This window comes from Trichosurus vulpecula, chromosome 5, assembly GCF_011100635.1.
Source record: "Trichosurus vulpecula isolate mTriVul1 chromosome 5, mTriVul1.pri, whole genome shotgun sequence".
Lineage (NCBI taxonomy): Eukaryota > Metazoa > Chordata > Mammalia > Diprotodontia > Phalangeridae > Trichosurus > Trichosurus vulpecula.
The window spans coordinates 42987026-42999268 of NC_050577.1; the positions used below are offsets into that span (position 1 = coordinate 42987026).

The 12243-nt window shown below is 39.8% G+C and overlaps 1 protein-coding gene across 1 annotated transcript in view; it reads left to right on the plus strand.

The window, feature by feature from the left end:
* The window catches only part of LZTFL1 (leucine zipper transcription factor like 1), a 29410-nt gene extending 18076 nt beyond the window's left edge, over nt 1-11334 (plus strand). The window contains exons 7-10 of the mRNA XM_036760964.1: nt 88-165; nt 1044-1220; nt 7071-7174; nt 8947-11334. Of these exons, the coding sequence (XP_036616859.1) occupies nt 88-165; nt 1044-1220; nt 7071-7174; nt 8947-8965 (378 nt within the window). The 3' untranslated portion in view covers nt 8966-11334. The remainder of the gene's footprint in view (nt 1-87; nt 166-1043; nt 1221-7070; nt 7175-8946) is intronic.
* The last annotated feature ends 909 nt before the right edge of the window (nt 11335-12243 follow it).

A 12243-nucleotide genomic window follows, 5' to 3' on the forward strand; every position in this document is an offset into this window, starting at 1 on the left:
AACTAAAATTCCTTTAAAAATTACTTAAAAAGTTAGTTGCAACTTTTATGACTGTATCATTTCTAAAGTGTTTCCACTTTATTACAGGCTACAAATGCACTGGATGAAAAATCAAAAGTAGAGCAAACACTGAGAGATTTACAGATGGTCCAGGGAGATCAGAAGGTAGAAATCATTCTAATGACCTTTTCCCCATGTTGTTTAGACACACTTGACTCTGAGAAGCCTCAACTTCACTTTACCTTCCCCAAGTAGATGAGTCACTCAGTGTGGAGAATGAGCCCCCTTCCTGCTTCCACCCCTGCCCTCTAAAACACCACATCCCTCAAACTCTCATGCACTCTGGGCTCCTCCACATGACAGAAAGGCAGGCAGAATTTCAGCCAGCAGCAGGGAAGGCGTGTTGCCCTGGATTCAAATCCTGCCTCTGACCTAAAGGTGCCTGGGCAGGCTTGGGAAGTGCCTTCATCTCCCTGTCCTCAGTTACCTCATCTGCAAAATGAGGAGGCAGGACCACATGGCCTCTTAGGTCCCTTCCAGCTCTAGGGCTGTGAGCACGTGCTCCTAATAGCTCACGTACCTCAAGAGACGTAGATTCTTCCAACGCTGGTACGGATTGTGACCTATCCTGTTCTCATGTTATTTTTGTCCCTATCCTGCCATGATTGCTTTATAGAGAATATACCCAGTGGATTGGAGTTCTTCCTCTGGATCCAAGAATTCTTAACCTGGGGTCCACAGACCTCTAGGGGTCTTTGGATAAATTTGGTAGGGGTGTATGAAGTTGGATGGGAAAAAAGGACATCTTTATTTTCTCTTTTAACTGAAATTTAGCATTTCTTCCAGTTATGATCAGCAAACCACAGCAGAATTAGGTGAAGGAAGGACAACACCAAAAAATGGTTAAGAAGGCCTGCCTTAGATCTTGTACATTTTGTGGGTGCCAGGGCAGAGGATCATTTCAGTTGGGTGTGGTATTCTAAGATACAACCAGGCTGTGAGATTTCTACATAAAATTGATCATGGTTTCCTTCTTCTTAAAGGCAATAATCAGATCAAAGGATATAAATGACTTGGAAAATACAGTTGCAGCACTGAAAAATGAGTTTCAGAAGACATTGAATGATAGTACTGAAAACCAGAAGACTTTGGAGGAAAATTTAGTATCAACAAAGCATGACCTACTTAAAGTTCAGGAACAGTTGAATGTGGCTGAAAAGGTCAGAGTATAAAGCTTTTCTCTTTCTGTGCTCATTTTACCTGTTTTATCAGGTTTAGAGAAATAAATAAAGCCAGGACAGCTACTGGGATCACTTGATACACTGAGATATTAGCCCGTGTTCTAAAATTCTAACGATAAGAGGAGTATGAATGAGTTGACTGCCTTTCGTGCTAAGGTGTTTGTTAACCAGTGACTCTTTTTCTCTGTGAAATTATCCTCCCATATCTACATTCATTAATCAGTATTTTTATTTTCCTTTCTAACTTATCATATACCTTATAACTAAGCAAACAGCTGAATAATGGGATTTGTCTTCAATGTCAGTGCGTTTCTATACCTTGGCATAATTTTTAAAATAATTTATAGAAATCTAGCCAATTTGAAGCAGAACCAGGATGGAGGAGTAAAGGCAGGGACTCTCCTGAGCTCTCTCAATTCTTCTTCAAACAACTTTAAAATAATACTTCAAAATGAATTCTGGAGCAGCAGAACCAATAAAAGGATGAGATGAAATAATTTTCCATCTCAAAGCAACTTAGAAGGAAGGCAGGAAAAGTCTGTTTCACTAGAGTGAAAGTAAAATGCGGTTCAGAGCAGACCACACACCCAGCAAGCCAACAATAGGCCTTAAGGACAACTGAATCAGTGGTGGCTTCCAGAGCTCTCAGCCCACGGATGGTAAGGAGATTACAGGGGACCCTTAGCTGGAACTGAGAGCAAGACTCGGTTGCATTGCCTATACTTGGTTCTGAGTCACAGTCCCAGGGTAAGGAGGAGCACTATCAGAAGCAGGGACCCTATCAGGGCAGAAAAGAGGGCAGGAAGAGCAGTAACCACACCTCTTAAATCATACCACTTGGAAGAACTGAAAACTTACAGACTCTCAGAACTATCTCTGAGGGCAATAGTGCAAAAACCCTAAAGCTTAAAGTATTCCCTCCACTCCAGCAGAGCCCAACTTTCCCATAAAGTTAAAAGTAAAGAAGTAGGCTGTGGGGGCAGCTAGGTGGCGCAGTGAGTAGAGCGCTGGCCCTGGAGTCAGGAGGACCTGAGTTCAAATCCTCAGATGCTTGACACACTTACTAGCTGTGTGACCTTGGGTAAGTCACTTAACCCCAATTGCCCTGCCTTCTTCCCTCAAAAAAAAAAAGGAATATGAAAATGAGCAGACAACAACCAAAAAAGAACCTGACCATGGAAAGTTATTCTGGTGACACAGAACATCAAAACCTAAACTCAGAAGAAGACATCAGTCAAAACTGCTACCTCCAAAGCTGCAAAGAAAAATGTGAACTGGTATCAGGCCCAAAAATAATTCTGAGAAGAGCTCAAAAAAAAGATTTTTAAAAAATAGAGGTAAAGGAAAAATTGGAAAAAGGAATGAGAATGAGTCATGAAAAAAGAGTCAACAGCTTGGTAAAAGAAACACAAAAAAATACTGGAAAAAAACACCTTAAAAAACAGAATAGGCAAAATGGTAAAAGAGGTATAAAAATTCACTGAAAAGAAGAACTCCTTAAAAAGCAGAATTGTCCAAATGGAAAAAGATATACAAAAATTCACTGAAGAAAAGCACTCCTTAAAAAAATAAAATTAGCCAAGTGGAAAAGGGAGTACAAAAGCTCACTGAAGAAAATAATTTCTCAAAAATTATAATTGGGGAAATGGAAGCTAATGACCCCATGAGACATAAAGAAAACAATTGTTTTATTGTTCAAAAGAGTGAAAAAATAGAAGAAAATGTGAAATATCTTATTGGAAAAGCAACTGACCTGGAAAATAGATCAAGGAGAGATAATTTAAGAAATAGTAAACTATGTGAAAGCCATAATCAAAAAAAAGAGCTCGGTGTTATATTTCAAGAAATTATCAAGGAAAACTGCCCTGATTTTCTAGAACCAAAGGGTAAAATAGAAATAGAAAGAATCCACCAGTTACCTCCTGAGAGAGATCCCAAAATGAAAACTCCCAGGAATATTATAGCTAAATTCTAGAGCTCCCAGGTCAAAGAGAAAATATTATAAGCAGTCTGAAACTATTGAAATGTCATGGAGCCACAGTGAGGATCACACAATTTTTTAGCAGTTTCTACATTAAAGGATTAGAGGGCTTGGAATATGATATTCCAGAGGGAAAAGGAGCCAGGATTACAATGAAGAATCACCTACCCAGCAAAACTGAGTATAATCTGCCAGGGGAAAAAATGGATATTCAATGAAACAGAACACTTTCAAGCATTTCTGATGAAAAGACCTGAGCTAAATAGAAAATTTGACTTTCAAATATAAAACTCAAGAGAAGCATAAAAAGGTAAGCAGGAAAGAGAAATCTTAAGGGATTTAATAAGGTTAAACTATTTCAAAGGTGATGCTTGTAATTCCTAAGAACTTTATCAGTTAGAAGGAGTATACATACAGGTCATGGGTGTGAGTTGACTATGATGGGATGATACCTAAAAAAGTAAAATTAAGGAGTGAGAAAGAGAGAGGTAGACTTGGGTGAATTATCTCATATAAAAGGGGTGGGAAAGAGCTTTTACAGTGAAGGGGAATATTGGGGGGGTGGACAGCACTTGAACGTTATTCTCGTAGGAATTTGCTCAAAGAAGTAACATACATAACTCAGTTGGGTATAGAAACCTCTTATAGGGAAGTAGGCAGGGAAAGGAATAAGAGAAGAGGTGGGGAGGGGACACTGATATAAGGAAGGATAAATTGGGGGAGATGATCAGAAGCAAAACATTTTTGAAGAGGAACACAGTGAAGGGGAGGGAGGGGGAGAGGGGGGGGGGAGAGAGAGAGAGAGAGAGAGAGAGAGAGAGAGAGAGAGAGAGAGAGAGAGAGAAACGTGGAAAATAGGATGGAGAAAAATACACAGTAATCATAACAGAAGAAAAATTATAGCAAGTTTCTCTGGTAAGGCCTCATTTCTCAAATATATAGAGAACTGAGTCAAACTTATAAGAATACAAATCATTCCTCAATTGATAAATGGTCAAAGGTTGTGAAAAATCAAAACCAAATATAGTCACATGAAAAAATGTTCTCAATCACCATTGATTAGATAATGCAAATTAAAACAACTCTGAGGCATAACCTCACACCTATTAGATTGGCTAATACGATAGAAAAGTAAAATGATAAATGTTGATGGGGATATGGGAAAATTGGGACACTAAAGCACTATTAGTGATCCAACCATTTTGGAGAGAAATTTGGAATAATGTCCAAAGGGCTATAAAATTGTGCATACCTTTTGACCTTTTCTGGAGGAGAAAGGAGCTAGGATTACAGCCAAGAGTTGCCTACCCTGCAAAACCGTATAATCCTGTAGAGGAAGAAAATGGATATTTAATGAAGTAGAACACTATTTGGGTCTATATGCCAAAGAGATTTTTTTTTAAAAGATAAAAATGTACACATGTACATTGTATATGTACAAAAATATTTATAGCAGCTCTTTTTGTTGTGGCAAAGAATTGGAAATTGAGGGGATGCCCATCAGCTGGAGAATGGAAGAAGTTGTGATATATGAATGTAATATTGTGCTATAAGAAATGATGAGCTGGCCGATTTCAGAAAAACCTAGAAAGACTTACATGAACTGATACAAAGTGAAGTGAGCAGAGCCAGGAGGTCATTGTGCACAGAAACAGAAATCTTATATGATGGTCAATTGTGAATAATAGCTATTCTCAGGAATATAATGATGCCAGACAATTCTGAAGGACTTATGATGAAAAATGCTACCCATCTCCAGAGAAAGAACTAATGTGGTTTGAATGCAGATCGAAGAATACTTTTTAAGTTTCTTTATTTTTCTTGGGGTTTTTTGGTCTCTGTTTTCTTTTACAGCATGACTAATATGGAAATATGTTTTGCCTGCCTGCACATGTATAACCTATATTGAATTGCTTGCCTTTTTGATGAGGAGTGGGGAACAGGAGGGGAGGAGAGAACTTGGAACTCAAAATTTTAAAAAATGAATGTTAAAAATTGTTTTTACATGTAATTGGAAAAAATATTAATTTTTCCAAAACTCTAGCCACCTTACTTCAGGGATCAATTTCTTCTCATTTAGATAAGAATATGAGTAAATTTATTATGAAGTCTGCATTTGAAAAGTTACCTTATTTCAGCTATCTACCAGAAGTAGACATAAAACTTAATTTAAAACGTTGCTTCCAAAATTTTTGGTTCATTGATTTTATTTCTAGAAGAACTGGAAAGAGATCAAGATTCACATTAAATTAAATTCCAGTTCGTTAAAAAACAAATTTGAAGAGACCGAGTTGCTGCATAAATTAAAATCAGCTTTATTGACTATATCTAGAAACTAGTCAAGTTTCTCAGTAGCCAAAAAGACCAAACCTCTTGAACCTTCGATATTTATAAAGTCTTTTACTTTTTCTTTTTAACCTGTAGCTTCACTTCCTTAGCAGTTGCCAAACACTGCCTGAGATTACAGCACAATTGGTTCTTGGAAATGACAGGAGTTTAACCAAACAGAACAACATGTGCCATCTTGGCTGATGGCTGGGTGAAACTCCATGGCAAGCCTTTGCTCTTTCTCTTAGGTTTTCTTTACTCAGCTTTGGTCAGCTCACATTTCCCTGGCCAAAGCTTGGAATTACAATAGAGTGCTTTCAAAGGTTACAAGCTAAAGAGCAGGAAGTCCATTTGGGCCAGCTCTTAACTACTGATTTCAATTCAGATAACATTTTTACAAAAGTGATTTTTAAAAAATGCTTTCTCCTTCATAAATTATCATGTGTTATAACATGTCACAGAGACAGGCACATATCAAGAAGTTCGTTAGTAAATGCCCTATAGCTATATTGTATATAGTCTTGGCATCTTTTACAATAAACATCTTTACAAGTATTTTTTTTAAATAAAGTCTTTTGAAAAAGAGATGAACCTGAGGATGGAAATGAACTCTGATTGGTCAACAAGTAATAAGAGAGAATGAATATTAAAATGGGAGGTGGGCTGTATTAAAATGAGGGTCGCCCAAATCTTGACTTAAAGAGACTTAACAATTTCCTTATCACCTGTATGACAAAAGGGAGAGTCCACATTTTCTGGCTGAGTAAAACACAATGAGCAGGAATACACCCATTACCCCAAACTTAAATCTTGGCCAAAGTAAATCTCTGCCAAAGATTTCCCATACTGGTTGATTTCTGGGTAAGGAAATAGAAAAGGGGAAAAACCTTGGTCCTAATACAAATTAGTTATTAATTACAAGAGAGAAATAATCATTTCTCATAATTCAGATTGAAAACAAGTACCTTCATTTTTGTTTTGGAGGGTGTGTGTGTGTGTGTGTGTGTGTGTGTGTGTGTGTTTTCCGGCATGGTGATGCAGCCAAAGAATAGGCCTGAGCACCATGTAGGCCTGGATTCAAGCCCAACTCTGACCTCCACTCACTGGGCCACTCAGTGGACCTCTCAGCACTGAAAGCAGCTCTTCAGGACTCCAAGAAAGTGCTGGGGGGCATTGTTCAGAGGGCCTTTCCTCCTGAGACAGTTTTCTGTCCCATTGAAATCATAAGTCTAGTCCTACCATCTATATTTCTTTTAATGTTTTAAATTCTCCATATCTGGTGAAAGAGCATGTTTGAGTCATTTGCCAGCAATGCAGTCAGCAAAATAGTGCTACTTTGTGGGTTTGTAGTTAGGAAACAAAATGACTTGTTTGACTTTAGATAGTGTTGTCTTATAATCTCCATAAAGATATCGGAGTTTGCTTTGCTAAATCAGATGGTGTCATTTGAAACAAGAGAGGATAATTAAATTTCATCAGGCACAATCAGACATAACTGACGGGTGTTCTTCCACGAGCAGGAGCTGGAGAAGAAGTTCCAGCAGACAGCAGCATACCGCAGCCTGAAGGAGATTCTCACAAAGAAGAATGAGCAGATCAAAGACCTGAGGAAAAGGCTTGCGAAGTAAGGGGCCCTCTGGGAGGGCAGATTTTCCCTCTTGTTTTGATCATTAACATTTATACAGGACCTGCAGGTTCCGGTTGAGTATTGCGCCATAGGTGAAAAAACATAGGCTGACAAGTGACATAATTTGGTCATGGTCACATAGGATAAGGGACAGAGCCTGGATTAGAACCCAGGCCTCATGGTTCCAAGTCTTACGGTATTTCCACTGGATCATGCTGCTTCTGATGGCACGCCCACACAGACAAACTGCCCAGGAAAAGCATTTGCTAAAGTACTTCAGGCAAATAGATTTCTGTTCAGAAAAACAGGTGAACCTTGGCCTGAATTATCCCTGTTAGCTCTATATACTGATCAGATTATATAGATAATTATGTAAATTCTATTGTACTTGGTGTAGAAACACATCTTTTCTTAAAAAAAGAAATTTGCTAATAGCCTGGCATTCTACAGTGATAGTGTGGCCTTTCAGGAATGCCTTTCCATGCACAAACTAATGTGCATATAATTGGGAAAGAGACTTTGGCCAAGTTTCCATATTTTAAGTGCCAAACTGACTGAATCCATTACATTAGTTTGGGGACCTAGAGGATTTCCCAGAAGAGGCTGCTGCCCTGGGATGCACATCCTCCAGGAGAACCTGAGGCCTTCCTTGGGGGAGAGGGGAAGGGCAGGACCATCAAGGACACAGCCAGGCTGGCCCCTGGACCCCACAGTGCTGACAGGAGGAGGATCAGAGTGTGATTCTGCCCATTCAAGTTAGACCAGGCCCTCCTGACACTTCCCTCCTCCTTCTTGAGCTTCTTAGCAGTGGGAGCCGCATCTGCTGATGGCCTGCCCAGGAAGGGACTGAATCTTGGGGTAGTGGGAGGCGTCTCCAGAGCAAAGCTAGCCTTTTGCAGGTCAGTCTTATGGATCTCAGAAAGGCACCCACTCCCACACAATTCTAGAGGCCTTAGGCTTGTAAGGGATTTTAGGGGTCATCTGGGCAGGGACTCTGGCTGTCAGCATCAGTGACAAATGGTCATCTCCCCTTGAACTCTTCCTCACAACATTATGGCCTTGATGGAGTAATGGAAGGTTTGCAAGGTGCTTTACATTCATGTGTCATCCTGTCTGAGCTCCCCAGTGCGTTGGTGCAGCGGATAGAGTGCTGGCCTTAGAATGGGGAAGGCCTGGATTCCAGTCCTGCCTCCGACCCTGTTGGGGGCAGGGAGGGAGACTCAGCTTCCTCCTCTCTGTTATGGGAATGATGGGGGCACTGACCCTTCGGGGTGCTTGGGAGGGTCAGGTGAGGTCACATTATCAGTGCCAGCTCTTACTAGTATGTAAATGCTGTTAGTATTCTGATTATTCCCCTTTTACAAATGAGGGTCTGCCCTTTTGAGATAGGATTTGAACCCAGGGCTTCCTGACCCAGCTCTGGCGCTCTCTACACACTTCCATTCTGCCTCAGTGAGTTTCCATAGTTGTTCCTGTGCTCTTTCACTTGTATGCCTGAGTTGACACAAATATATAAATGTTCTCTTAAAGGAATAGAAGTTCTTTAATCATCAAAATCAACAATGGTGGGGGCGGAGGGATAGGTTGTATCACTATCCCCGTTTTACAGATCAGATAACTGAGGCTCAGAGGTCAAGTGACCTGTATTTTACTATGAAAAGTACTTTTGACAAATATGGTTCAGGTGAGAAGATATTTTAGTTGTTTGCATCTTCAAAATCCAAATGACTACAGTCAGCACTCTAATATGAATTTTCATTTCTTCTCAGATATGAAACAGAAGATTAAGAAATGTGAAAATTCTGTGATTTGGAAGCTGCCACAAAGTGACAGCGTAGACCGTTGCAATCCTCAGATGTGGATGTGAAAGGGCCTGGGCCCACTTTCCTCTTGTTCTGATGTTAAAATGAGTTAGGCCGTTCTTTGGTTTATTTTAGGAAATATGGGGGGGGGGTGTTAATTTTTGCTTTTCAAGAAAAAGGTTTTCTGTTTTCATTTGTTTAATTGGAAAGAAGACAACATAGTGCTTCTTATCACTCTGACATTCCAAGTTTCTCTGCACTTAGGTCATATAAAATCTCTTCTGTACATAGAATTTCCTTTGAAAATAGGGAGAGTTCCTTCTCAGTGTAGAAAAGATTTTATCTGGGAAAGGGAAGAAGAATCTTGCCCTTTTGACATAAGTGTTAAAAATTATACCTTTTGTATAACTATTAAGGAAGCTGACAAAAACACGTCTTTGCATTCCCCAGGGGAAAACAAAGAGTTACTGAATTTACTTTTATTAAAAGTTGAACTTAATGCATTTTATGGACATTTGTAGCAGGAGTCTGTCTGTCATTGAAGTATAAACCTAAACTAGCTCTCATTTATTTCCATTATCACATGTTAAACAGCAGCATCAGACAAAGTCCAGTTGTCGTCTATGATGTCCTGGTAGGACACTCGGCAGCGTTGTGCGAGGTCTTACCAAGAGCCTTTTAGGCCATTTTTCCAAAAAGGAGGCAGGTCAGCTCTGTGCTCTTGCAGTCACAGTTAGGAACTGGAGCTCAGGGGCAGAGTATTGGGAATTATTAGAGAAACAAATACATCATTTTTAGTTTGTGGTGCTTAGAATTTTCTCCTGAGCGCCACGCTAAGAGCAAGCACTTTTTTCGAGACTGTGTTAAACAGGATGTCAAAGCCTGAGAACTACATTTTTCACCCCACGTTGTTACATTCTTACATAGGGTGCACACAGTGTCAAAAATTGGGAAATATCGCTGGGTGTCTTTGCCCTGATCATTAGACTGTGCGTGCACATGTTTTCATCATCTCAAAAAAAAATAATATTGACCAACTGCGCAGCAATGGAATAAGGCCTAGTTAGCATTTTTATTCCCTTAAAAGAAATCCAGGGCTTAACCCAATCCTCAGAATACACTTGATTATTCAGCAAGTTAATTGGTCATATTTTAGAAGTGAATTAGCTCTTCAGAAAACAATGTTTCACTCACACCTAATAAACACAGCCTGAAGAGAGAGGTAATTCATCTCCTCAGAATGAGCATTTTCTCCCAGAAAGAAATTGGCATTTAAGATAAAGCTTATCATTGTATTATGTTTCTACATATTAATCTCAAAATGTATTCTGATGTGTTTTAAAAATATAAAAATATTCTTATAAAACATTTTATTCTCGACTTCTTTTCTTGAAGTCCAGAATAAAATTAGTCGAACTTTCCCCAGAAGAGTACAAAAGGAATTGTTAAGGGATCTGCAAAGAGGAAGAAAAACAGAATTTTCAATGTGCTTTTATTTTGGATTTTGGCCGCTTTTATTACCAGTCTATGACTCAACCTCCCCAGTGTCCTTTTGGACTCTTTTGTTGAACACTAAGCACATATTTTGACAATATTGTCTTTCTTAAGACCTATTAACTCTTTCTGGTAATGCTAACCAGGGACCCAAAGCTCCATCATCCCAGAGCCGTGCTTCACCTTCCTGGCAGATGGTTTGAGACCAGTGGCACCGGAAGGAGGTGTGTGCGCTGGTATATTTGCAGTGATCACACTGAACTGATTGCTTTGGCTTTTTGGTAGCTCCTTGGTAATAGTTCTGCATAGCGCACATTGGTATATAATGTTGGCGTGTCCACAGGTTAACAAAACACCTTATTTCTGGGCTCTTCCAATCTCACCATAGCCTGACCCCAGGGGAACTAAGTGGCTGTTATGTGACCTAGGTCAGCCTGCTGCTGCTGGTTCATAGCCTGAGCTGGAATTCTGCATTTAAGTCTTGAGCAAAATAAAATGTCACATTCTCATTTCTTTGTACATTTTAGCTTTACTATATGCCTCATTAAACAAAGAAGTTTCCTTTTTCTTTTAGGCCTCTGTGTTTTCCATTTTTGGAGCATTGGTTCAAACTGTTGAGCAACATGCCACTCCATGATAATGCTTATTTTACTCTTAGCTCTTATTCTCACGGCATCCACTCTGAAAGGACACATTTTCTGCTCACTTGTAATGACTCAGACCCTTTGTAGGCAGAATCAAAAAGTAAAGGAGTCTTCGTGTGCATTTCTTCTATTCACTATATATTTATCTTTTTGTTTCATATCATGTACAACATCTTTAATCTGTATGAAATAAATCTCAAATCTCTTAAGAGGAAAAGAGTTACTCATTTATACGCATTAAAGCCGATGATGTTCCTTCTGCCCTGTTGGAGACAGTGTTGGACAGTGAGAAGGGCACTGAGCTGGGTTAATTAGAGGGCTGGAGCCCAGCATTCCCATTTACTCTCATTGGACCTTGGGCAAGTCCTGACTTCTCTGGACCTCTAACCTCACATCTTAGATGAAGGGTGGATGTTTCAACAATTAGGCTAGCAGCTGCTGTGGGGGTGTAAAACCAACAACAACCAGCTCACAGAACGATGCAAGCCAGGTTCTTTTGATCTGCTTTACTAAGGAAAGCAACGTTAAGGGGTTAACAATCTCAATTTATTCCATCATACAGCTATCATTCACTTAGTTCAGGGGGAAAACCCAGCATCCTGAACTTCAGAGCAAATACAAACAAATTACAAACATACATTTGTAAACAGACCAAATACAATTCATAGTTACCAACATCTGGATTCAGCCGGGAGCTCGACAATGGCTGGCTCAGAGTCAGGGGTCACTACTGCTGTATCTCAGAGCTCTGAAAAAAGAAAGCCAACCCCTGGTTTTATATCTTGTTCAGGGCCAGAGGTGAGTCATACATGCGACCCACCCACGTGACCTAAAATCGCCACAAAAATCCGACAAACCCATGTGGTCTAAAAGCCTCTGATGTCACAAACGTCACTCAAACCCATGTAAACTAGGCTTTCCCTTGAGGCAAGGAGGTCATCAAAGACTCCAAATTTAATCAAGGAAACAAAGGCCAAACTCTTCAAGGGCACTTGGTTGAATAAGTGCTAAGAGCCCATCTTAGATTCCCAATACAGTGGACTAGCTGAACTCTCAGATCTGTGATCCTGTGACCCTGACAGAGTCTTGTGCAGATGATTGCTGCTGCTGATAAAATGGATCACAA